The 25,447-nt window shown below is 40.0% G+C and overlaps 1 protein-coding gene across 6 annotated transcripts in view; it reads left to right on the top strand.

Annotated features, from left to right (window-relative positions):
• The window catches only part of grb14 (growth factor receptor-bound protein 14), a 66,594-nt gene that overhangs the window by 9,987 nt on the left and 31,160 nt on the right, over window positions 1-25,447 (top strand). For all 6 annotated transcript variants that reach the window (XM_053627177.1, XM_053627180.1, XM_053627178.1 and 3 more), the window contains one exon: window positions 874-982. In XM_053627177.1, the coding sequence (XP_053483152.1) occupies window positions 874-982 (109 nt within the window). The remainder of the gene's footprint in view (window positions 1-873; window positions 983-25,447) is intronic.

Below are 25,447 nucleotides of genomic sequence, written 5' to 3'. Positions count from 1 at the left end.
GTTGCACACCTATATTTAACAGAGATATATTTTTTTATAAACCTGTGTTTTGTTTGCAATTGTTTGATATCCATGAGAGCAGAGTATTTTTGTGAATTTTTGAACAAAAGATCAAAAGGTTAAACAATAAAGACAATTTTTCACAGACTTCTTTGCTCATATTTACCAAGGGTGCCAATATTAGTGGAGGCTACTGCATGTAAAACTTTCTCAAAGGTGTTAGACAAGAGCTGGAAGCTGTTTAAGATAAGGCTCAGTAACACACTGTTGCAGACCAGGACTGTGTTCTCCCCCTTTAATGGACTTCTTCTGCCCTGTTTCTCTTTTTTCATTCCCTCTCTATTTCTTTCTCCTTTGCTCCCTGGGATATTTGCATTGTGTTATGAAATTTCTGTATTTTAGCCTGCATACACACTTTTACTGTTTGATTTGGACCACTGCATTCATTTCATTTCATTCATCAATGCCAGTAAAAATTTGCTTGAGGTTTATTGACAACATGCGGCCCCTTGTAAAGGATGAGCTCACCACTCCAGCCTGCTGCTCTCCAGGCTGCATGAGAAATTAGATGTCTCAGGTAGACACAGTGATGTCATCCCTGGCTTAAGAGAGTGTGTCTCCAGGGAGACGGGGTTACACTCGACTGGCCCACCATCAAAATGACCTCACCTCTGTCTCCTGCCCTGCAACATAGCCTTTCCTAATAGCAGCTCTGTGACTGCATTAAGAGCACAAAACTGACTGAAGATGATTTCTTTTTAATGGTTCATATGCTTTGATGGCCTGTCATGTAATAGTGCTTGGAAAATGAGTCTCATTTGCTCTCTCTCTCTCTCTCTCTCTCTCTCTCTCTCTCTCTCTCTCTCTTGTTAGGAAATGTCGACAGGGGGAGGAGATGCAGATGAATATGGTCCAAAACCCCTTCCCAGACCTTTTTCCCTCCGAGTGTTTATTACCCTGGACCAAAAACAGCGCAACTCAGGTAAAAAAGCTCACCTAGTCCTTAACTCACTCAGCACCTATACACATGGACTACACATTTCATAGTTGCAGCTGAAAAATATTGAGGTAATGTCTAAAATGTTATGGCTAAAATTATTATTTTCACTTTATTAAAACAAGCTGTACCATTTTTTTTTCAATCAGCAGAAAACGAATGTTAGCCAATTGGTAAGGTTATCCAATGATTTAGGTTTCATTTCAACTTTGTGGGTGGACACTGCTTATCGCACCTAACCCATCATATGATTAAATTTTTCAACCAAACATTATGTATGTGTAGTGGCAGTTCCAGTATAGTTCACAAATTTCTAATTAAACAATGAATGGACATTTCAGACAAAATTTCTACATCAATTGTGTATATACAGGAACATTTATAGCATACTGCTTATACAGGCTGTACCCATGGTTCTCAAACTGGGGTCTGGGGCCTCCTAAAGGCCAGTGAAACATAGCCATAGCATTTTAAAGGCTCTATGGCTACATGGCCAAAATACACTGTATGGTCAAAAGTATTTGGTCACCTGACCACACCCATATGTGGGCCTTCCCAACCGGTTGCCACAAATTTGAAGCCCAGTTTAGAATGTGTTTGTATGCTGTAGCATTAAGAACTTACTTTCATTGGAACTAATGGGCCCAAACCTGTTCCAGCTTGACAATGCCCATGTGCACAAAGTGAGGTTCATGAAGACACAGTTTGTCAAGGTTGATGTGGAAGAACTCCACATCAACCTGTGCAGGAGTGACCTGCATAGAGCCCTGACCTCAACCCCGCTGAACATCTTTGCTCTTGTGGCTGAATGAGCAAATCCCCACAGCCACACTCCAAAATCTAGTGGAAAAACCTTCCCAGAAGTGGAGGTTATTATAACAGCAATCTGGAATAGGTTGTTTAAAAAGCATATATGAGGGTTGGTCAGTTGTCCACAAACATATGGCTATATAGTGTATCACTGCACACATTTAAATAATGTCCCTAATATTAGTTGGATTACTTTTGTAAAATAAATATTTAATGAGAGGACCTGAAGATTTTCTTAAAGTTAATGTGATCCCTGGCTGCAAAAAGTTGGAGAACCCCTGGCCTGTATCATATAGCCCATCACTCGCCTTATGACTATTCACAATTATAACTAGGCAGCTTGGCACTGTTGGTAACTGTTTTACTATAACTCATTATATAAAACAGACCACAGGCTTCAGTGGTAAAATTGATGGTTTATTGCACCCACGTCACTGTTTCAGACTCTTGTAGTCATTTCAGTAATAGATATTCAGCCAACAACTGAGAAATGCAGGTGTCATAAGTGTAAAGGGAAAAAAAAAGAATTCTTTGAAGTTGAAAATATGAAAAGCACCTCAGATTCAATGAAATAATACTGAACCCACAGTATCTAAAAGGTTTACAGTATATACACCATAAGCAGTTATTTGCACCCATGTGCAAAACATTTGGCATTCTTTTGATGATTCTTTTTATTGTCCTTCTGATCCCATATTATGATTTGCATAAGTTCCTGGCCAGAAGTGAGGAACTTTCTTTGTGATGATGATTACTGGGACATTGGCTGTAATGTTTTATCAGAAGATGAAGCCTTTATTTGTCACATATACATTACAGCACAGTGAAATTCTTTTCTTTGCATATCCCAGCTTGTTAGGAAGTCTGGGTCAGAGCACAGGGTCAGCCATGATACGGCGCCCCTGGAGCAGAAAGAGGGTTAAACGCCCAACAGTGGCAGCTTGATGGTGCTCCAATTTGAACCCCTGACCTTCTGATCAGTAACCCAGAGCCTTATCTGTTGAGCCACCACTGCCCTATCAGCCTTATAGCGTGGGAGAGAGGAATGTGAGGTGTTTGGATTCACATCACACCAGATCAAAACACACTTTTCCAGAAGACACTGCAATTCCTTGCAGTATAAACAGAATAACTGCTCCATATGGAAACCACATAGGCTACAAACAATTTATTCAATTTTGAACAGATCACGGACAATAAAGAAGACATCTAAATAATTCTCAGAGTTTTCACTATGGTTATGGGCATTATAGGCTAGCATGAGATGAGAACTGACTTTGGTCCTGTCACAAATGTGACCTATACCCATGACCTTCCTCCAGGTCCACTGTTTTCTGATGTAGACAAAGTGAGAATGTCTTGAAAACCTCATGGTGCATTAATTTAAAAACTGGACACAGCATTTGTTTTCTGATACATACAGTACACAGTTCCATTAGCATTATAACAGTTTCAGTCACTCTCATGAATAAATATGGCTATTAATTCTAAACACTGACTGTATGAAGTAAGTAGCTAGCTATGTTAAAAACACCATAGGTTGTAGCATTAATATTTCCTTTCCTCCTGACTGGCAGTGTCTTATATTTTAACATGTACTTAGTTTATCTCAGTTTTAGCCTTGTCTGTCACTAGGAAAATGAAGAGGTTGTAGGTGTACCTCTACCACAGAAGAGGTGTCCGACAGTCAATTTCACACATGTGCTACATGCACAAGTATAAAAACGTAACAATAAAACCTAGAAGCTGTAGATTTAAACTGTTGTAGTTTCAAAATATGATTTTACAAAATTAGATTACATACACTCTCTCTCTCTCTCTCTCTCTCTCTCTCACTCCACAATCAGCCATGGTAGGCTATCAGTGAAAAGTAAACACGGTCAGTATGTCAACTTATCTCTCCACTATTTACACTTTTTTAATGCCATGGCAACCATTTTTCCTTGTATTAAATTTTGTTTGCCATGTTATGCAAGCTGACGAGAGCTCTCATGTATCACATACATTGTGCTGATGAACAAGATCTACTGTACACCCTATCCCTATATTTACACTGCCTCTGTGAAAGTGAAATAAAATAAAGATGACCAATCTTTTATTCTTCCTTTAGTCTAGAAATTTGCCAGTTGTTGTAAATCTTTGTCACTTAGCTGGAGGTTGGCAAAAATGCTGACCTAGGCTTTCATGTGTGTGTGCATGACTATGCAAACTCCTTTTAGTCATGATCACACTTATCATTAAATTAAACAAAACTTACCCGTGGTATTGGTGTGTCATGAGTTCCCTATTCATATGCTTTAATTGTCTGATCAGTCTCTGACAATGCTCTGCGATTTCTATAGTCTCAAATTCCTAAACAAAGGCAATTTGATTAAGCTGCACAAAAAAATAAAGCTCAATAGATAGGGTAGTAGGGTTGTTATGCTCCCTTAATTTTGCCTTTAATATTGATACCAAGTATTGTGTAATATAACAATGCACTATACCAGTAGAGGTCTACTGCAAAATAAATGTATAAAAATAAATAAAATGAAATTATTAAGCAGCTAGAAACAGCAGCAGACATGGCTCAACTGAAATTAATGATCCAGGAGCTGAGACCATGTCACACAGAGGTCTGAATTTCTCAACAGAGCCCTTCTTATAGCTCCATGGCCAGTCATCTTTCTCACCCCTAATCAGATGAGCACAATGATGCAATGTCTATAGCTTGGAGGGAAGTTCCTCCAAGCTGATAATGACCAGTTAAGTTACCACATTCAACTCCTCCAGTCTTGGCAGCATCTGGGCAAGGGCTGTTTCTGTCTTAAAGCAAGCTGTGAGAGCCATCCTGAAGATGGTGGTGGTACAACATCAAATACAATCTTCCATATGGCACTTGTGATGGCAGGGCTTGCAATGCCACACTGACTAGTATTGGAGCAGTTCCTCCAATCTATAGATGTTGACCACTCTATAAGGGTTAATACCTCACTTCTGCTGGTGGGGAACCTGGGCCAGAACAGGGGCCTCCTGTCAAAGCAGGCCTAGACATCAAAGGGTGCAGGTTTCAGAATCATGAAGGCAGCATGGCCAAATTGTGCCTTTAGGGCAGCACACCCTGGACCTGTCTTTGAATGTCTATAGGGTGCCTGCCTGCCTTGCACTGCCTCTAGGCTGGGGGGAACACCCTCAGTCTTTTTGTAAGTTTTTGAATGTCCGTCATCTACTCTGCAGGCAGAGGGCCCCAAACAGAGCCCCTCACTGACCTCAGCACTTATACAGATTTCCTCCTCATCCACGGCTTTCACTCTATGCAGGATTCAGCATCTAGTCCCGAGCGATACTCATGTCAGACCTTAGTCAGAACATCCTGGCAGCTTCCTCCACAATCAAATCTGCTGTCCCAGATGGATGGTGAGATTTGGCATCCTCAGTCTGTGTCTGTGGGTTTGGCTCCTTGGACTAAATCACCCAGTGAAAGGTTCTTTCACACTGAACACGTTATGATAAAGCGAAGTGAATCACCAACGAACTGTGCTTTCACACCGAACATGAAACGATTGATCGCCTTCAGCTAATTCATGCCTGCACTATAGGTGGAGCTGACAGAGAATGCTTTTTTCGCCTGCACACTAACTGGCACAAATGACAGATAACAAATGACATACTGAATATTGTTTTCTGCTACACAAAGTCCAACTGTAACATTATGAAAAAATATTTGCTTACATTCAAACAAATATGAAGTATTTCAATAAGAAATATACTTTATACTACGGCATGTGTCGACGGTTTGTTTATATCTCCATGGTACGTGCACTTGTGTATGTGTGAGTGAGAGAGAGAGAGAGAGAGAGAGAGAGAGAGAGAGCCCGTGTGCTGAGAAAACAGCACTTTTTAATGCATAAATAAATGATGTGCACCATTTTATCGGTAAAGGACCAATTGAATGGAAATAGGTGGGAGACAGTAAATATCGCAAAAAAGGGGCAAGGTACCTCCTTAAGCCATGGTCCCATAGGAGGACCATGTTTTCATTCAAGAGCATCATCATGTCAAACATTCGTGTCGATTAATCAAGCTGAGTGTGAAAGAACCTGAAGACTGGAATCTAGCAGTTCAGGAAACACTTCTGAATTCAAGAGCCCCTACCACACAGGCTATGTATACCCTTAAGCAGAAATAGTTCTGTGAAAGGTGTTCAACTTATTGTCCAATGGTCTCTATGCACTGTCAGGTTCCTAGCATTTTAACATATAAGCATCGCTAAACATTGGTGGAGTACCATAAATCTTGCAGTCATTTCAGCATACCACAGCACTGTGGACAACATATCTCTAGGGCTTATTGCCTCTTGAAAGGGGCAAGGTACCTCCTGAGGCCATGGTCCCCTAGGAGCCCTGCGAGGAACCTCCACTTTCTGCAGAAGTCCTTTAAAGATCATCCTTATGAGCTTTATATGTAAAGGCACCTCTGGGTGGTGGACGTAATCACCTTGGTTTATAGACAGCCAAGTTTGACATGCCACTCTACGAGAGTGTCTCCTCATCATGGGCTTTATTTAGAGGTGTCCCACTTAAGGATGTCTTTGCTGCTGCTACCTGGGTGTCACCATGCACTTTCTCCAGATTTTACAAGGCTAACTTTGCCTCTCTCACTGGTGTGAATGTGGTGGTCATCTATGAGCAACCTTTTTAGGGCTGTCCTTTATCTCATGACCGTCATGGCAGATATTATCCAGGTGTTACACACCATCCCTGGCAATCCCTGACAAGATGTGAAATATAATGCTAGTTACACATGTAATTGTGGTTTTGTGACCCCACATAGCCACCAAGGTGTCTTGTCTTTTGGAATGAGAACGTTTAAAAAATTATTGCTGTCTGATGGAGTTATTTTGTTATAATGCCTCAACATGCATCTCTCCATGACCTTGTTGGAAAATCTTGGTATCTTGGTACAAGAAGTTACTCCTGGCTTATATCCTGGATTAAAAGAATTACAGTTACATAAGTAACTACTGTTTATATAAAGTAATTGTGAAATGTTTAATATACTATACTCGACTCTTTATACTCTTCACTCCTTGCAGTTTTTCATAGCATGTTTATGTAACATAGATTGCACTTACAATACTCATGTTACATGCATCTTTTGTTTTGTTTTAAATTTATAATTTGATCCTTCATCCACGAATAGTCTACAAATTGAATTTATTTACTTTGTGTGTAATTTATCCCCAAAGATAAATATGTCCATTATGGCACATGTTAAAAGTGTTGTGGCTTCATGTATGCAGATAGGAGGTGAACCGAGTTAATAAATGGCTAAGTGAGTGTCTGAATGAGAGGATTAAAGAAAGACAGGTGAAATGGAAAGTTCCTTGAGTGCTATTTTGAGTGATCTGTTGAGTGAAACAGTTTGAGAGACTGATCCAGGCTCTTGCCCATGCAGACATCATGACCATGTGGCTGTATAATTACCATCAGTTGTGTGTAGGGGTGTGTGATGTAGAGAAAGGCCAGATCAGCAGGCATTGTACAGTGTGTGTGTGTGTGTGTGTGTGTGTGTGTGTGTGTGTGTGTATACGAGATATTAAAGCCGGCTTGGCAGGCTCTCTCTCTCTCTCTCTCTCTCTCTCTCTCTCTCTCTGTGTGTGTGTGTATGTGTGTGTGTGTCAGAAAGGCCAGCTCGGACTTGAGTTAAAGGCTGAAATTGGAGCAGCATGCAGCTTAGTTGTGGAACTGGGGGCAGTATCAGAGCTGGCTGTGCCCAGTTTCTTAATGAATCTCTTTCAAGAGTCTCCTCCAAATTACAACTTTTACCATTAATTAACTATATCCTTAATGCCTCAAACTCCCAAAACCCTGTAGGTGGGTTCAGACATAACATACCTAACTCTCATAACCACATACTGCTTCACTGTGGTTACTGAATAATTTAAAGCAGTTACTGAGTAATATGTTTTAAGGTGCATAACTTAATAAGTCAGGAGTTTAGGGTATTAAAGAAGATGATTTGTGTACCCTTGTTTCAGGCTTACTCATGCAATGAGAATAATCATATTCAGGAAAGAACATAATACATTTGAATAGTGAACTTCATGCACATCAGAAGCAGATGTGAAAATATTTCAGTATTTTTACATCAACTAGGTAGTACACATTCCTTGTTTTAATGTGCAATTGAATAGTCCCTACCCTAAAAGCATCAATACCAGACAGGTGCCCTTAAACATTACAAAACTGAGGCATTGCATACTTTCGTCATGAGGCGGATGCAAGTGAAAAACATGTTTATTTACACAGGCCAAGTAACAAACAATCCAAAATCATGAGACTAATAAACAGTATAAAAAATTTGAAAGGGCAGAACATCAGTAAACAAAACTTGGCACACCAGAAACAAAGAACATTGACCAAGACTTCACACTTTTCATGTGTGATTATATAGTCGTAAATGGTGATTGAATCCAGGTGTGTGTAATCAGAAATTGGGTGACTATGACAGTGATTGTGTGTATGCTGGGAGCTAGAGTCCAAGACAGCCATGTTTCTAGCCTGTTATATGTTGGAAATGGCGTTTGAGGTAGTCATATCTGTAGGCATCAGGCTGCATGGGATTTGGAGTCCCACATATATATGACAACTTTTCCTAGTAGTGTTATTTAACAAAAAATTTTCAGTGGAAAATATTGTTATGTTGCTTATCTTAGACTCTTTGACGTCACACATTAGTCTCATCAGACTCAGTCACAGATCAGTCACAATACAACTTGTATTTGCTACCTCCAAATGAACATGCTAAAGCCTGTAATCTATTGTGTTGTTTGGCAGTAGCTCCAATAAAAACATGAGGGGAAAAGGATTCTGGGCTCCTGTTCATTCTGTATTCTTTCAAAAGTTTGCCAGACAAGTTGATAGCTATTATGGTAGATTTGTTAAGAAAAGTCATAGTTGAAAGCTAGCAGTCCTTAAATTCTTTTGTTATTGCTACATATATACTGACAAAAAAAAAGAAAAAAGAAAAAGAAAATAGCCCAAAGGGGTCACTCTGCATTTTATTATAGCAATACGGTAACTAGGCTTTTTACAGCGCTTTTCTTAACAATATGTAACATTAATAACATGTTTGTCTTATATTTTGGGCAAGGCCAGTAAGGATCTCAAACATTACCCAGTGTTCAAATTTGTTTTAGTGGCATGATTAGAAATGTTTGTTCAGGATTTGCCTGTAGGAAGGTTTTTCAATGAGTTAAATGTACTAGGCACAAAATGTGCCATTGTACGCAGCCCTGTGGTAAATGCCTTTTAGTGATCACCAAATCAGAATTCTAGTTATTCTTTTGCTTCTCATCTTTAAATAACTTATAACAAATAGCAAATATCTTTCATGGGGTATTCATGTCTATTATATGAGGCAAATTGTCTACTCAACAAATAAGGCCAAACAAGGCTTTGCTATCTGATTCGGCTCACACTTGACCCCAATTCGACATCTCTGCATTCGCAAAAACTATTGCACTTCTCTAATAGCTGTTCTGCTATTGTTCAGGACTTGTGGGAGGATTAAGTCAGGCTTTCAGCTTTTGTTTTTCAGTGGTTGGCAGGAGTGGAGCTGTGAAGTCACAACTATAGAATCAGGTTGGTACCTCTGTGACCTTGGACTCCTCGCTGGCCTGTGTGAATGGTGTCTTATGGGCCTGACAGGCTTTTCATGGAGCTGCTGCTATGGCCAGAACAAAAGGAGCATGTCAAGGAGCCCAGCTGTTTGTCTGTCCCTACCCTGTAGATATGAGGGTTTGTATGCTCTTGCTGCACACAGTCTTGACATCATCACCTCCCCCATCTTATTGTTGAATAGAGGAAGCAAGCATTTCATCACTCACTATTTTCCACTCTTTGTAGAAAAAGGTCTTATAGCACAGACAGCTGGGAGAATAGGTGCACACTTTGCTTGACCATGTTAACTCACGTGACTTACATCTTATATAAATATTTAAATATTTTGGTTGAACAATTGTAGATTCTGTTGGTCTACTTATTTAACAACAGTTAGAGCAGAAATGGATGTCTGTTTTTCTGAACAGTGTTATGATTATCAACAAGAGGGCACTGTTCACCATATAAAATAATACAGAACATTAACACAAAGAATGTCAGGCCTTTCATCTTGCATCTATGTAAACAAAAGAAGGTCATCATTGCGGTGTCACTGTCTACTGTTTTATAACAATGCTAATAATTTCTGTACTCTAAAGATGGAACCTACTGTGGCTGGCTGTCTTGCCATGTTTGACTTTTAGCAATATGAGTAAAATGCGTACAGGGTCGACTTTGAGTGACGGGTGAGTTGTTAGCAGGTTTGTCAGAGTGGAGCCATGAAATGTGGAAAGGCCCTGGCTGCTGACATGCCATTGTTTTAGCTGTGGTTTTAAGGAGCTATTTCAGTCGTGAGAAATCGCTTCTCCCAGGCCCCACATTTGCAGTGTCATGATAGATTTTCATGACAAAGGCAGTGTGGCAGACCTGCTGTCTCAAATCTCTATTGAATGTGAGAGCCACAGCCCTTGTATTATTTGAATAAGCTGTGCCACTGCCATCAGACTTCTGTCCTGATCCGCTTTCACACTTCAATAAATCCATATTCAACAAAAGGACTTCACCTCCCATATTAGAGAAGCATTATATACAATTCACCCCCCCCCCCCCCCACACACACACCTAAATCCTCCATGATGTCATATTCTAAGAAAATGTGAATTTTTCAGCTTGTTTAAAATGTACACAGTTTTAAAGAGAATTCATGATTGAAGTTGAGAGAAGCTTCCCCGTTAGACCTTTTTATTTTCTGAGCGCATTGCTGTAGCCGGGGGTTTCGTGTTTACATTGGTCTCAAATAAGTATCTTATCTCAACCCTATATTGCTGCATATACTTATGTAATCATCCCTATACGTATGGTCTCATAGTAATTATGTAACTTTTGACCATGACCGCCAGTGTATTTATGGAGCAAATTACAGCTCTAAACACATCTTGACATAATTCTTTATAGTTCAAGGACTGCTGCAGGTTATCCTTCTCCCTCGGCACAGACTAAGAACATGCTGCAATATTTCAAGGCAAGAGAGAAGGTATTATTAGCCTAAACACTCATACTCTTTCCACGCACCATGGTTTGTCCTTTCTTTATTTGCTGAGCATGCTAAATGTGTTCCCCCAAGAGCAGATTTGGCTTTGTGAATCCCCTTCCCTTGAGCTTGTCTTTATGTCCGCAAGCTGAAGCTCTGATTCCATAAGCACTGAGTGAAGGGTTACATGGAAATGACCCATATATGGTACTTCTTCATATCGTGTGAAGAGTGTGTAAATGTAAATTCGAACTTTTACTTGTGTAGGTCATTTATTGCATTCATTTATGGCATCTACACCACAGCACACTGACATACCATACTGTGCAAAATTCTTAGGCACCCTATTTTTTTGTACAAACTTTGTTATAGATTTTAATTTTATGACTTATTACATTATCAAGTCAGTACAAAAACATTTTAGATTTCTAAAAATTCGTTTTCCAACACAAAATTAAATGTTACAGAAAAATGTTTGTATGTCAGTAAAGAAAGCAACATATTATGTAAAAAATATAATGAAGGTTGATGGGTTTTGCTGCAAAAATAAGAAGCAAGTGCGACAGTCAAAGTCTCCTGAAGAACTGTGGCTGGTTCTTCAAGATGCCCAGTAAAACTTACAGCTCATTTCCTTATAAAATTGCACAAATTGTACCTGAGACTTCTATTTTTTTTTTTTTAAAGCAAAGGGTTGTCACAATAAATGTTGACTGTTTCATTTATTACTGTTTACTGCTCTTTATAGTATTTTTTTTTTTTTTAAATGTAGAAACGTTTAATTTCATTATTTTTTAAGGCATCTTTGCTCTACAGCATTTCTTTGCATGAGCCTAAAACTTTTGCACAGTACTGTACATATTAAGTTTTGACATGATGCTCTAAATGCCTATGAGTGTGATGTCTCAGGACCATTAAGCTCAACTTTGTCCAGCTTTATTGTGTATGTGCTATTATGTGTATGTCCAAAATATCCATTCAGTAATGCTAAAAATGCCAGTATCTATACAGGACGCTGCACGCATCCTACATATCCTACATCATGTATTAACTTACCCATTCACTCAGACTATAATAATCAAAAGTGTTTGTACTTATGTTAACTAACTAACTAATGTTAGTAATCTTAATGTTCATACCTTAATAGCCAAGCTCTATGTGTGTATTTGTGCCAGTGTGAGATGTATCAAAGGTATTTGGTAGATGAACTTGTGAAATAAAATCCTGCTGCTCTTTGGATTGTGACCTCAGTCCCAACCATCGACCACAGGGACCCAAAACCCCCTGTTCCAGACAGCAGCTTGCTCCGCTTTCCTAAAATGGCCTTATGGCATGGAAAATCAGCAAATGGCCTGTTTACTTCCTTTTTCTGTTTATTTCTTTGTCATAATCGTTTAGATTTCAATTTGGCTACATTTCCATTCTGTTTCTTCTTGGTTATTTTGATTTCTTTTGAGAGCTTTTATGCTTCCCAGAATACTGCAAGACAGTGCACACACCATGCAGTCATATATTTTGTATATATGTTGTTAATTAAGTTTAGGTGTACTTTTGTGGTCAAGGCTGCTGGCTTGAAATAATGATAAGGATTTATCTTGCTGACTGTAAATTTGACTCATGATGAACAATCCTGTACTGCTCTGAACAAGCAACTTTCTGATTAGACAAAATCAAACAAGCAACTCACGAAGATCCGATTAAAATTTTCAGTTCCATATTTTTCATGTTTTTTTATGTAAGAAACATGTAAGGTGAGACACTCTATCAAATGACAGATAAAATTGACATTTTGTAGTAATTTTCACAATTTATATTAACAAAACAACAGCTCAGTCACATGGAAAAAGTACACACCCAGATTTATCACACGTTCAAATCCATAAAATTAGAATCAGTTGTTCAAGATTGGGTGCCAGTGATTAGAACCTGCTTAGGGAGTGCAGGTGGAACCAGTCTTATTTATTGTTATTGAGGTGTGTGGTGTCATCATGCCAAGATCTACAGATGTGCTGTGTCAAAGGAAAAAGGATCCTGTGATTTTATGCAGTATTAAGCATTATCACGCGCATGTTGCAGGTGCAGGAAAGACAAGACCAGGTGGCAATCATGTTTCATTTGAACAAACATGGCTTGCTAAGAGATACAGTAGTTATGCCACAACGTGTTTTTAACAAGTTTCTAATTACAAGATTCAGTTATACAAAGTAAGCGTGATTGAATCACATAGTACAGGTAGAATGCCAGCAACTGGGGTCGGAGCCTCAGCTCAGTCGAGAATGTTTAATTTAATAAATATTTATTTTCAGTGTAGAAAGTCAATTCATGTGTGCATGTGTAAATATGAATGTCCTTCCTCAAAGTAGCATTGAATGAATTCCATTTCTCCTTTCTTGCCAATGGAAACTTTTTTATTTTCTTAGATTTAAAGTTTCACTATTGAAAAAAATGGGTTTAAAGTGAACTCAGAAGTCCACACACTGAAAAAGAGCTCATTGAATTTACTTAATTCAAATGTGTACATTGGTTCCATGCTCGCACTGCTTGTTAGGCTGCCCACCTCCTCTTAAGACTTTTTTCCTCTGTCCTACAGCTGCCCACCTTACGGACCTGACTGAGCTCTGTGCTTCACCACCATGGCACATACTAAACCGAATTCGGCTTCCGCCAGGGATAACCAGTCGCATGCCTGCCTGGCTGCGTGTGGTGCTCTTATCGCAGCTAGGGATTCTCATCCCTTCTGTATGGTCTGCATGGGCCTCAAACACATGGAAGATGCCTTCTACAGGGTTCAAATGATGATGAGGCCTTCCCATCTTCTTTAATGCCCCAGGCTAATGTTCCCGTGGCCTTACCTCAGTCTGTCCTGTTCGAGGTTTGTGAGCGAGTGGCCGCTCGCTTCAATATCAAATGGCTGGCCCTGCAAAGTGCCACCAACCAAGAGAGGGATATTTATGGTGGGAAACTCTTAGGACCCCCTCCCCTCTAAGAAAACAGCTCCTTCTGGTCCTCCATGCAGGTGCCAAGCACATGAAACACTGCTGGGGAGACTCGAGGTTAAGGAAATGGCGGCTCTCGGCATGGGTGACCCCCCACCATTGAGCCCTCCATAGCCAGACACCTTAACCCCTCCGAAGGTGGCCTACTCGCTCCCCCCAAGCCCACTCTCACCCAGTAAAATGGACCGTTTTTCCGCGTCTATCCACCAGGCCTCTTATAAGGCCTCAGCCTTGGCTCTCAGGGCGCTCAATGTCTCCTCGCTTACCAGGCTGAGCCTGGTTGACATGGGGCAGCAACTGGAGAAAGGGTGTCCCTCACCCTCGCTCTGGAAAGAGATCATCACCATTAATGACCTCGTCCTTTGCAAGGCACGCCAAGCCATCCAGGCAAGTGGACATTCCATGGCCCTCTTGGTGGTTAGTGAGTGTGCGCTCTGGCTTAACCTGTCGGGTCTCCCCGATAGCGAGAAGCGGCGCATTGCAGGAGTGCTGGTGGAGCACGACCAGGCCCTTTTTGGTCCCACCGTCAGCCCCCCCCCCCATCATCCTCCCCAGTGGGTGCCCACCTTGTGTTCTTAGTGGCTTCACAGTTCCCAGTATGACTTCCCTCGGCAGCCCCACAAGTCCCCCAAACTGTCTGCTAGATGGCCCCATTGTATCACAAATGAATGAACCGGGCGATTGCACAGTTCTGAGCGATTGGCAACACTCGCAAGTCACATAACAGCTTGGCAGTGTGTGTCGGCCTCCAAGTGGGTGATTCAAACTCTAACCAAGGGGTACAGACTTCAGTTTGTGAAGAAGCCCCCACCTTCCAGCAGAGTTATCTCATCTCATACAGAGGAGAGCTCCACTCACATTTTGAAAGGCGAAATCTCCCTCCTTGAGAAGGTGGAAATTTGAGTGGTTCCTCTGCATCTACGTCATCACCAGGTTTACCCCGTTATTTCCTGGTTCCAGAAAAGGATGGCTCACTTCATCCTATTCTGGATCTCATAGTGTTTAACAAACATTTGAGGAAATACTTTCAGAATGCTGACACATTTACGCTTGTTTCATCAGAACGAGTGGTTCATATCAGTCAATCTGAAAGATGCTTTTTACCACCTAAGCATTTATCCCCCACACAAGAAATTCCTTAGTTTTTCCTCCCAAGGCATACATTACAAATTCACAGTTCTTCCTTTCGGTCTCTCATTGACTCGGAGAGTGTTTTGTCTGTATGAGGAGGCGGGTTTAGCCCCGCTGAGAATGACGGGTCTAACACATATAGACGATTGGCTTATCATAGCCGATTCCAGAGAGTCAGTGGTGCAGGACACTCATAATGTGCTCCTGCACATCACATCACTCAGTTTCAGAGTGAATGTGAGCAAAAGCAATTTCAATCCCCCTCAGAATGTTATATTCCTGGGTTTGGAGCTGAATACTACCCACAAGTAGTGACTTACTGTGGGAGAGATTTGGCCAAGCTGTTGTAGATCACTTCACCTCATGCGAAAACATCCATTGTCCTATGTTCTTCTCGCTAAGAGACAGGGACACACCCCTTGGTGTGGACGCATTGGCCCATCCGTGGCCCAACATGCTGCTCTGTGCATTCCCTCCCCTTTGCTTAATAGCCCTGACCATAGCCAGGATGAGAGTTCAGAGCCTGACCCTCATTCTTATGGCACCCAGGTGGACCAAGGCTGGCGGAGATAATTCCCCTTCTGTATGCCCAGCTGTGGCCCCTCCCATTATGCACAGACCTCCTGTCTCAGGCAAAGAGAGAAATCGATCACCCCCACCCAGACTGGGTGGCTCTCTGGGCTTGGCAGTGGGGATCCCTCCACGTGTAGTCACCACCATACAGAATGCTAGGGCCTCCTCCATGCATTCCCTTTATAACTGTAAGTGGCATGTGTTCGAGGAGTGGTTTGATGGGTGTTCAGTTTCTGACATTTTATGGTTTTTTTTCAAGACGTTATGGACTATGGTAAATCCTTTTCCACTATCAAGATCTACCTAGCAGCTATCGCTGCATGTTATGCTGGGTTCCATGGTACGACAGTGGGTCATCACCCCCTCGTTCAGCAGTTCATAAAGGGCTTTGTCGCTCATTTCCACTCATTAGAAGAGCTGTTCAGGAGTGGGACCTCTCCATGTTGCTGGAGGCTCTGTCCCAATAGCCTTTTGAGACCCTGGGGGACATTTCCCCTAATCTTCTGTCCTCGAAGACAGCTTTACTCCTGGCCCTGGCTTCAGCCTTGAACCTTCTTCTCCATCTTGAAGCTTTGGCTGTCAGGCTTCACTTATTTATGCCACCAGCATGTCCTTAATGTTCTGCCTGCATACCACTATCACGTTCATGCATGGTTTTACCAGGCACATCATTGTGGGATGCGTCAAGCACCACCTATCTAGGTGACCATCCACTAGGGTTACAGGGCCTCACTGTGAGTGTGTTGGGCAATCAGCGAGTTGTCCATTTCTCCCATAGGTCGGTCTCGAACACAAGATTGCATTCCACTGGCATGAAAGGACAAAAAACGCAATTCATTCAATATTACTTGAGGAAGGACATTCATATTTACACATGCACACACAAATTGACTTCTACACTAATTAAATGAACACTCTCAACTGAGCTGAGGCTCGGACCTCGGTTGCTGGTGTACGTCCTTGGTGTAATCTCGGCACTATTCTAGCACACATTTATCCATGTTAATTTAAATAATATAGTTATTGTACCTGAACTACGTGACTTGATCACTCTTACTCTGTATAATTGAATCGTGTAATTAAAAGCTTGTTTAAATGAGGTTTAACATACGTTTTGATGAGAAAAGTAATATTTTTATGTGAACCATATGCAATATTTTTTCTTAAATCTAACTGACCACACATTCCATTTTTTATTTATTGTGCTGTGTTCAGCTACAGTATGTTGTTGCATGCACCACCTGGTGGTTATTGTGTGAAGCACAACAAATGAATTTAAATTCTAAGAAACATTCCTGTAGGGTGCTGCATGATCACACATGACGAATCGCGTGAATCCATGTGAAAAAATGTGCATTCTTAAAGGCCACATCTGTAAAAATTTCTGTACGGCCTTCAAAAAAAGGTTGTGGATGCTTATGAGTCTGGCAAGGGATTTAAAAAGATCTCTAAATTATTTGAAATACATCATTCCACTGTAAGGAAAATTATCTATAAGTGGCGCTGATTTGAAATGATTGCCAATTTGTCCAGGACTAGCCATCTGAGCAAATTCAGCCCAGGAGCAGACCGTCTGATGCAAAAAGGAGTCTCTAAGAACCCCAAAATTTAATCACAGGATGTGCTAGGAAGTCTTGCACCTGTTTGTGTCAAAGTGCATGCTTCCATAATCAGAAAGAGAAATGTGAACTCAACAGACCACAAAACATGATTCCACTGTGCTACTGTCCATCTCAGATGAGACCGAGCCCAGAGAAGTTGGCGGCGCTTCTGGACGGTGTTGATGTATGGCTTCTGCTTTGCATAGTAAAGCCTTAACTTGCATCTGTGGATGCGGTGGCGAATGGTGTTGACTGACAAAGGTTTACCAAAGTATTCCCGAGTCCATGTCAGGATATCCATTACAGACTCATGACGGTTTTTAAGACAGTGATGTCTGAGGGATTGGAGATCATGCGCATTCAGAATTGGTTTTTGGCCTTGCCCTTTACGAACCGAGATTTGACCGGATTCCTTGAACCTTTTAATTATATTGTGCACTGTAGAAGGTGAAATGCCCCAAATCCTACTGATTTGTCTTTGGGAAATGTTCTCAAAGTGTTGGATTATTCGCTGATGCATCTGTTGGTAGATTGGCGAGCCTCCACCCATCCTTACTCTTGAAGGACTAGGCCTTTTTTGGAGGCTCCTTATATACTATGATTAGACGATTGCCTCACCTGTTTCACATCTTATTTCAACTTGTCACATCGCTATTAGTCCTAAATTGCCCCTGTCCCAACTTTTTTGTAATGTGTTGCATGCATCAATTTCAAAATAAACGTTATCTTCAAAAAAACTATGCAGTTGATTAGGTAAAACATCAAATACCATCAAAAAATAAGTTTTTTGTCAAAGTACATTTACAAATCACTTCTCTTTATTTATTATCATTTTCCATAATGTCCCAACTTTTTCAGGATTGTGGTTTAATACTGGATCAAATATAGCCCATATAACAAATAAACCATAAAATATATAATGATTTGAGTACTGTTTTGTTGTCATTTATATATTTCTTCATTGTTCTGAAATATGTACAAAAAAAGAGTACAGAAGAATGTTGAGACCAAAAGAAAAGTTAATCTTGCAGCCATTTCTGTCTACTCAGTTTAAATAAGTCAGAAGAAAGAAAGAAAAACCCTTTTATTTATTAAGTATTCAATCATTACATTGCAAGTACATCATAAAGTTGAAAGCTTAAAGTGTATTAAAGGGTTCTAAGTTTTACAGTAAGTGTGTTAAGGGTAATACATTTAAGGTCACAGATTTAATTTAAATGTTATAAGAGGCTATTGAGAAAATCACAGTGGTTAGATTTACCCTGGCTGTGATGTATTATGAATAAGCCATTGGAGTTTATTTCTTCTGGCTACATTATAACAGGGCATAGAGAGAGAGAGAGAGAGAGAGAGAGAGGCCAATCTGGATTCTTAGCAGTCACAGACGCAGCAGTCACAGGCCTTCTGGTGTTGCATTTAAGCACATGGCATTGATTGCGTGTGTGTGTGTGTGAGAGAGAGAGAGAGAAAGCGAGAGAGACTCATGCACAGGTCAGCATTTACATTTTCAGTCAACACCCAACTAGCCCAAATTTAAGAGCAACATATTTATACACTTGTATTTTCTTTTCTCATAGGTGTATAACATTTGTTTCATTTTATGTACCAAAAAAAGTAACCGTTTACCTAACCATTTTATATAAACATTTTCCAGCCTCTTTGTGTATCTAAGACTGGAATGTGAAATATCAATCAACACAACATATGACTTTGTAATTTATTATTAAAAGAAATTTTGTAAGAAATCTTTCCCTTATCAGAAATTGTATATTTCCACCTCCACAGGCTTAATACCAGGATTGAACAATCACCCTATTCTAGCTATGTTTTACATAAAATTCAGGGGATACTAGCTCTAACTCAAGGTACTTTATCTTAGATAATCTAAGATATTATATAGATTATCTAAGATATTATTTAGATATTATCTAGATTATCTTAGATAATCTAGCAAATGTGTAGCTAGGTAGTGCATTACCAACATGTACTGTATCTATAGTTCAGATAAATATGCTACCTTTAATATTCATACTAAGTATTCTTCAGTAGATATAACAATAGACTGAAATGGACTGCTCACAGCTGTTGTATTTGCTGTCATGAGAGTAACCCCACTTCTTATCACTTCAGCTGTTTTTTTATTCCTTTTTTTCCCCCTTGACGTTTTGAATCAAATATAGGAGGCCATTTGTATAGTAAATGTACTCATGGTAGTGACGAGCATGAGGAATTCCAAATGAACCTTTTTTTACAGCTTACATTCCGCATATGGACTGAGGTCTTTTGAAACGTCAACATACTATTTTATGTTTTAAACGTTGTATTTAAAATCTACAAATTTGGTCCATTAAATAATAGTAATATAATCATGATGACTGAAACATTGAAGATTTTCATTGATTAATTTTCCTTCTGCTTCTCCTGTTGGGGGTCATGGTGGCAACAGGCTGAGAAGTTCAATAAAGACAGAGATAGGAACTCTTCAGTGGGTCCAAGGTCTGCTCTGGGGTCTTTTTGAGTGAGACATGCCTGATACAGCTGTAATGGGATCCAAGCATGGGTGCCCTTTTAAGATGCCTGAATGATCTCAGTTGGCTCTGCTTGATTTGTCAGAGCAGGTTCTTTAGTCTTATGCTCTCCCAGATTGGTGAGTTCCTCTAAAAGCTACAGAGAGTAAGCACAGCAGCCAGAGGAACCTCATGTCTGACATCTGTATTTGTGACCATTTTCTTCTAATTGTGACCATATGTGAGGATAGGTTATATATATACACATGGGCGTAGGAGCCATTGTACATGGGGGGACCCCTGCACATTTCAAAATCTAGGTTTTGATGTCACCCCCTCTACTTTTTCCTAATCTCAAATTTTATTTCATATTACCTGCCTGTCTCAGAGGATTTCTGAGTTGGACAGTCTCCATATTAACCCCTTCCACAACTTTTAGAAACATAATACAATAAATAAAAACAACTTTTGCTATAATAAGCGAAGGGGTAAGACTTGAGTAGCTAGGGCTCCCTGAGCCGACTGCCTGTTGCCAAGCTTGATGAGAGCAAAGTGTCTATCACTGCAAGGTAACAAACAAAACCTGGTATGGATTTTCAGAGAGGTGGCTACTTACACAATGAAAGCAGAATGGATTCATTTGGAGATGACTCGAATATACCGTGACCATCCGTGGGAAAAAATACTTGCATCCTGAGGTGAGGGCGGTTACGACACAGCATTCAGGCGCTCTTGAGCACACTAACGTACAGATGAAAGATATACCACTTCATATTTGAGGTGGGATATTGTAGCTATTTCAGCCCATGAAATTGCTGATTGTTTGCTGGTTTTGAATCAAGGTATCAAGGTGATTCCTCAATAAATTAGTTTAGAAAATTAGATTAGAAAATGCCAAGAATATGAAATATAAATATATATATTATATATATATATAACTAGGCTAGTTTGGTGTCACTAGCCAAAGGGAGGAACAGCTAAGCTATCATTGTCTAGGCTTAACTGCTACAGTGCCATGCAAAATACATTATCTTTCCTTATGCTCTGCTCATATCATGTTCACGTAAACTGGAACTCATATAGACATTTACACACCTTGTTTTCCTGCTCAGCTTTAGAGGATGTTACTGTTTCAGTTTCAACCCCTTTACTGGTAAAAAAAAATTGCCGTATATCCAGTTTTTCCACACTTTGACTGTGAGTTAACTTTTGGCAGAATTGAGAGCTGTCAGCCAATAAGTCGCAAGTGTTTCCACGTATTTACTTGTAATCCCTGTCTGATTGTTCTCGGCTCCGTTCACTGAAGATATAAAATTACAGGTTACTCTTTTACTGACGTTCAGTTACATAGTGACAAATCACTCCAAGTGGACAATTATTAGGGGCTAAAGAAAAAATATTCGGGACAAAACGTGATTTATTTTAAAAATGCATTTTACTTAATATTGTTTTTTTAACAATAAATTTGTAACACAAGTAACAATTTTATTGACATCAGTAACTGTAATCAAATTACATAAATGTACCATGTAATGTGTTACTTTACTGCATTAGCATAAAAGTAATTAGATTACAGTAATGCGTTACTTTATAACGCGTTACACTCAACTCTGATTACAACACAGGCCCACCTCATTCTATTGGATGAGGTACTGATTAGGTGATCACCTGAATCAAATCTTAATTAACGAGAAAAAGTATAAAAACCACTTCTGTGGTCATCACAATCCTCTTGCAATAGGACCAGCTGGATGGAAAAGACAGTGCTAGTAGTACCTCAAAAGTAATTGCAATCAAAATATAACGATTTACCATGCCAAAAGAGTTTAAAAGGAAAGTTTTGAGTGAGGAAAAGAAGGGTTCAATTCTGGCTTTATTGGCAGAGGGGATACAGTGAGCGTTGGTTTGCTTCCATCCTTAAAATTTTAAAGATGGCAGTTCATAAGAACAAGGTTAAGCAGCAGACATTGGGGACAAGAAAGCTACAGAATGGCAAAAATGACTCTCCACTAACCCAGATGACTGCCAACTCATTCTAATGTCACTCAACAACCATAGAATGACATCAAGTGACCTACAAAAAGAATGGCAAATGGCTGCTGGGTTGAAGTGCATGATGAGGACGGTTCGAAACAGGCTCCTAGGGGTAGGGATGAAGTCGTGCAAAGCTAGAAAAAGCCAGTGAGAAGCATTGAGAAGCAAAGAAGAGCCAGGCTGAGGTTTGCATAAGACCATAAGGATTGGACCCTAGAGGACTGAACCAATGTCATCTCCTCTGATGAGTCCAATTTCAGCTTTGCCCAACACCTGGTCATCTAATGTTTGGATGGAGGCCTGGAGAGGCCTACAAGCACAGTGTCTCTTACAAACTGTGACAATTGATGGAAGATTGGTGATGATCTGTGGGTGCTTCAGCAAGGCTGAAATCGGGCAGATTTGTCTTTGTGAAGGACGCATAAATTAAGCCACATACAAGGTTGTCCTGGAAAAAAAATTTCCTTTTGCCCTGACAATGACTACGTTTACATGGACAGCAGTAATCTAATTATTGACCTTACTTTGAGTAAGACAATATTGTGATTAAGGTGTTTACATGACTTGCTTTTAGAATACTCCTTTCATGTTCCAGTTTTACATGTTATAGATCATAGTTCGATTAACATCACACGTCATTAAGTCAGCGCGCCACACTGTCCGACGTCACTCCAGAATTTCACGTATCAACATACAGTTCATCTTCATTATGGTACCATACACAGTTTTGGGTGTTTTTATTAAATTTTTTTACGAACGCTTCAAGTGCGGTTAATTATTTGTCATGCTGTACGTGCAAATAGACAACTGCTTGAAGCCATGGGCTGCATCCCAAACCGCATACTTACCGTCTATATAGTAGCTGAGATACATGTATTTCTCCTACTACAGGCCTATAGTAGGCAAGTACACCGTTTGGGATGCAGCCGTGCTCTATTGTTCGCCATAAAACGGTTGAGCACTGAAGTGTGTGATCGTGTCCTGTCGCAAAATGCAGTGAAAACTCTCACATGACATTAATAGTGTGATTAAGGTGTCTGTAATGTCTGTAATTCACGTCGATAATGCGACTAAAACAGGAGTACTCCACATGTCTTCATTCGATTTGTGTTTACTTCGAGTATGACCTTAATCGGATTAAGGTAATTAAAAATTGCTGTTTACATGGTAGTTTCTTAATCAGAGTATTGTCCTAATCGGGTTAATAGTGGATTATTGTTGTCCATGTAAACACACTGTGTGTTCCCCAACTCTGAGGGGGTCAATCAAGATGTGGATGAGGACACCAGATCAAGACACTGTCATGGCCAGCCTAATCTCCAGACCTGAACCCAATTGAAAACCTCTGGAATGTGATCAAGAGGAAGATGGATGGTCAGAAGCAACAAAACAAAGCCAAGCTGTTTTAATTTTTGTGCCAGGAGTGGCATAGTCACCCAACATTAATGTGAAAGACTTGTGGAGAGCATGCCAAGACGCATGAAAGCTGTGATTGAAAATCAAGGTTATTGTACCAGATATTTATTTCTGAACTCCTCCTATGTTAAAACATTAGTATAATGTTGTTTAAAAATGAATATGAATTTATTTTCTTCGTTATTATTCGAGGTCTAACAACTGCATCTGACAACTACATCTTTGTAGTTATTTTGACCAGTTGTCATTTTCTGTAAATAAATGCTCTAAATGACAATATTTATATTTGGAATTTGGGAGAAATGTTCTCAGTAGTTTATAGAATAAAACAAAAATGTTCATTTTGCCCAAACACATAGTAAAACCAGAAAAACTGATAATTTTGCAGTGGTTTCATTTTTTTTGTACAGGTGCATCTAAAAAAATTTTAATATCAAGCTAAAACCCTGTTAGGTGGAGGTTAGACTCATGTTTGGACAGCCTGAGGAAGTTAATTCCACCACCTGGGTGCCAGGACAGAGAAGCGTCTTGATGCATGCCTTCCTTGTACCTTGCTGGATGTTTGAGCCAATACTAGAGGCTCAAAGGGATTGTGGTGCAGAACAGGGTGTGATAAGTGCCTTCATATAGGAGGAGGCTGGTCTGATTGTGGCTTTGTAGGTAAACATCAGTGTTTTAAATCTGATGTGGGTGGCGACAGGAAGCCAGTGGAAGGAATGCAGCAATGGTGTGATGCGGGAGAACTTGGGAAGATTGAAAACAAGTCTTCTAGATGCATTCTGGATCTGTTGCAAGGGTCACAAGTCACACACTGGGCAGACCTGCCAGGAGTGAGTTGCAGTACTCCAGTGTTGAGATGACAAGAAAAGATCATAGTAACTTCAGCCACAAGAATAACCTCCAAAACACCAGAGATTTCAGATTTCAGACAAGCAAAGCTCCCTACCAACTTCTCCTGTAGGATCTCCAAAATAGGACAGAAACTATCCTCAGTTGAGAAGTTTCGGAGCAGAGCCCATACTATGTGAATGAAAGACCGAATAGATCTAGTCCCTACCTTTACCTTTTAAAGATCAGCTTTTTCTGTAGGATTTGCTTGACATCTTCTTGGTTTCAACTGATTGCTGAAGCCATGGTTCGCAAAAAGAGTTTACAAAGCATGTACATGACATTGCCAAGAACAGGACTCCAAAATTGAAAAGACAATAAATTGATGCAAGGACAGTCACACCAAACCATGTGGCAAAATGTGTTGTGGTCTGATGAGTCCATGGTAGAACTTATTGGACATCTAAATCTAAAAGATATTTTTGGTGCAAAAACAAGACCGCTGTCACTCAAAACACCATACCCATGGTAAAACATGATGGTGGCAGCATCATGCTTTTGGGCTACTTCTCTTCAGCTAGGACTGGGGCTCTATTCAAGATAGAGGGAAACATGGAGAGCTCTAAATACCAGTCTAGTTTGTCACAAAACATGCAGGGTCAACAGAAGAAAAAGATAAAGATTTTGGAATGGCTCAGTCAGAGCCTAGATCTAAATCCTATTGAAAGAAGAAAGACTTAAAGAGGTCTGTGATTTAACATAGTTAAGGGGTGTGTACACTTATGAAACCTGGTTATTGTAAGTCAACCCTCCCCAAGCCCCCCCCCCCCCCCTTCTATTTGTATTTGACTTGAATTTTGTTTTCTGTTTTATCACATTAAAAATTTAACAGGGGTATGTAGACTTTTTCTACATCAACTGTATGTTTCCAACAGGAATGTCTATGAATGCCAGAGTCACTTAAATCAGTATGGGTACTGATCTGAGCACAGTCATTCCTCTCTTGTAGCCACTGAGCAAATCTGTACTTTAGTTCATGACAGGAGCTGAAGATAGCACTGCCTTTGTCTGGCCTCTGCTGATAGAAAATGTTTTAAACAAAAATATTTTTCTAAAAACATATTTAGTAACGTAAGAAGCATACATTTGAACTCTAATCTATAACTGCTTGGAAATTATAAATAGAGCTATTGCTGCACCCAGAGTTGCCCTATAGCAACTGTATATGATAACAGCTGCATGGCTCAGGATATTGCATCTCCTTTTAGCTTACATTATAGAAATATAGAAAACAATGTGCTATGAAGATTCAAGATATGTGCATATGCTGTGTATGTGTGTATGTTCTGTATACTGTACAGTATATGGGTGTCATTCTATAAGCCAATGTGTAAACTGTGGCATGGTAGTTAGATCGCTGTCTTTCTTGGCCTATGTGCTGAT

This window comes from Ictalurus furcatus, chromosome 6 (assembly GCF_023375685.1).
Source record: "Ictalurus furcatus strain D&B chromosome 6, Billie_1.0, whole genome shotgun sequence".
In the NCBI taxonomy this organism is placed as follows: domain Eukaryota; kingdom Metazoa; phylum Chordata; class Actinopteri; order Siluriformes; family Ictaluridae; genus Ictalurus; species Ictalurus furcatus.
The sequence above is the reverse complement of the archived record's forward strand: the minus strand, read 5'-3'. Positions and strand labels throughout refer to the sequence as shown.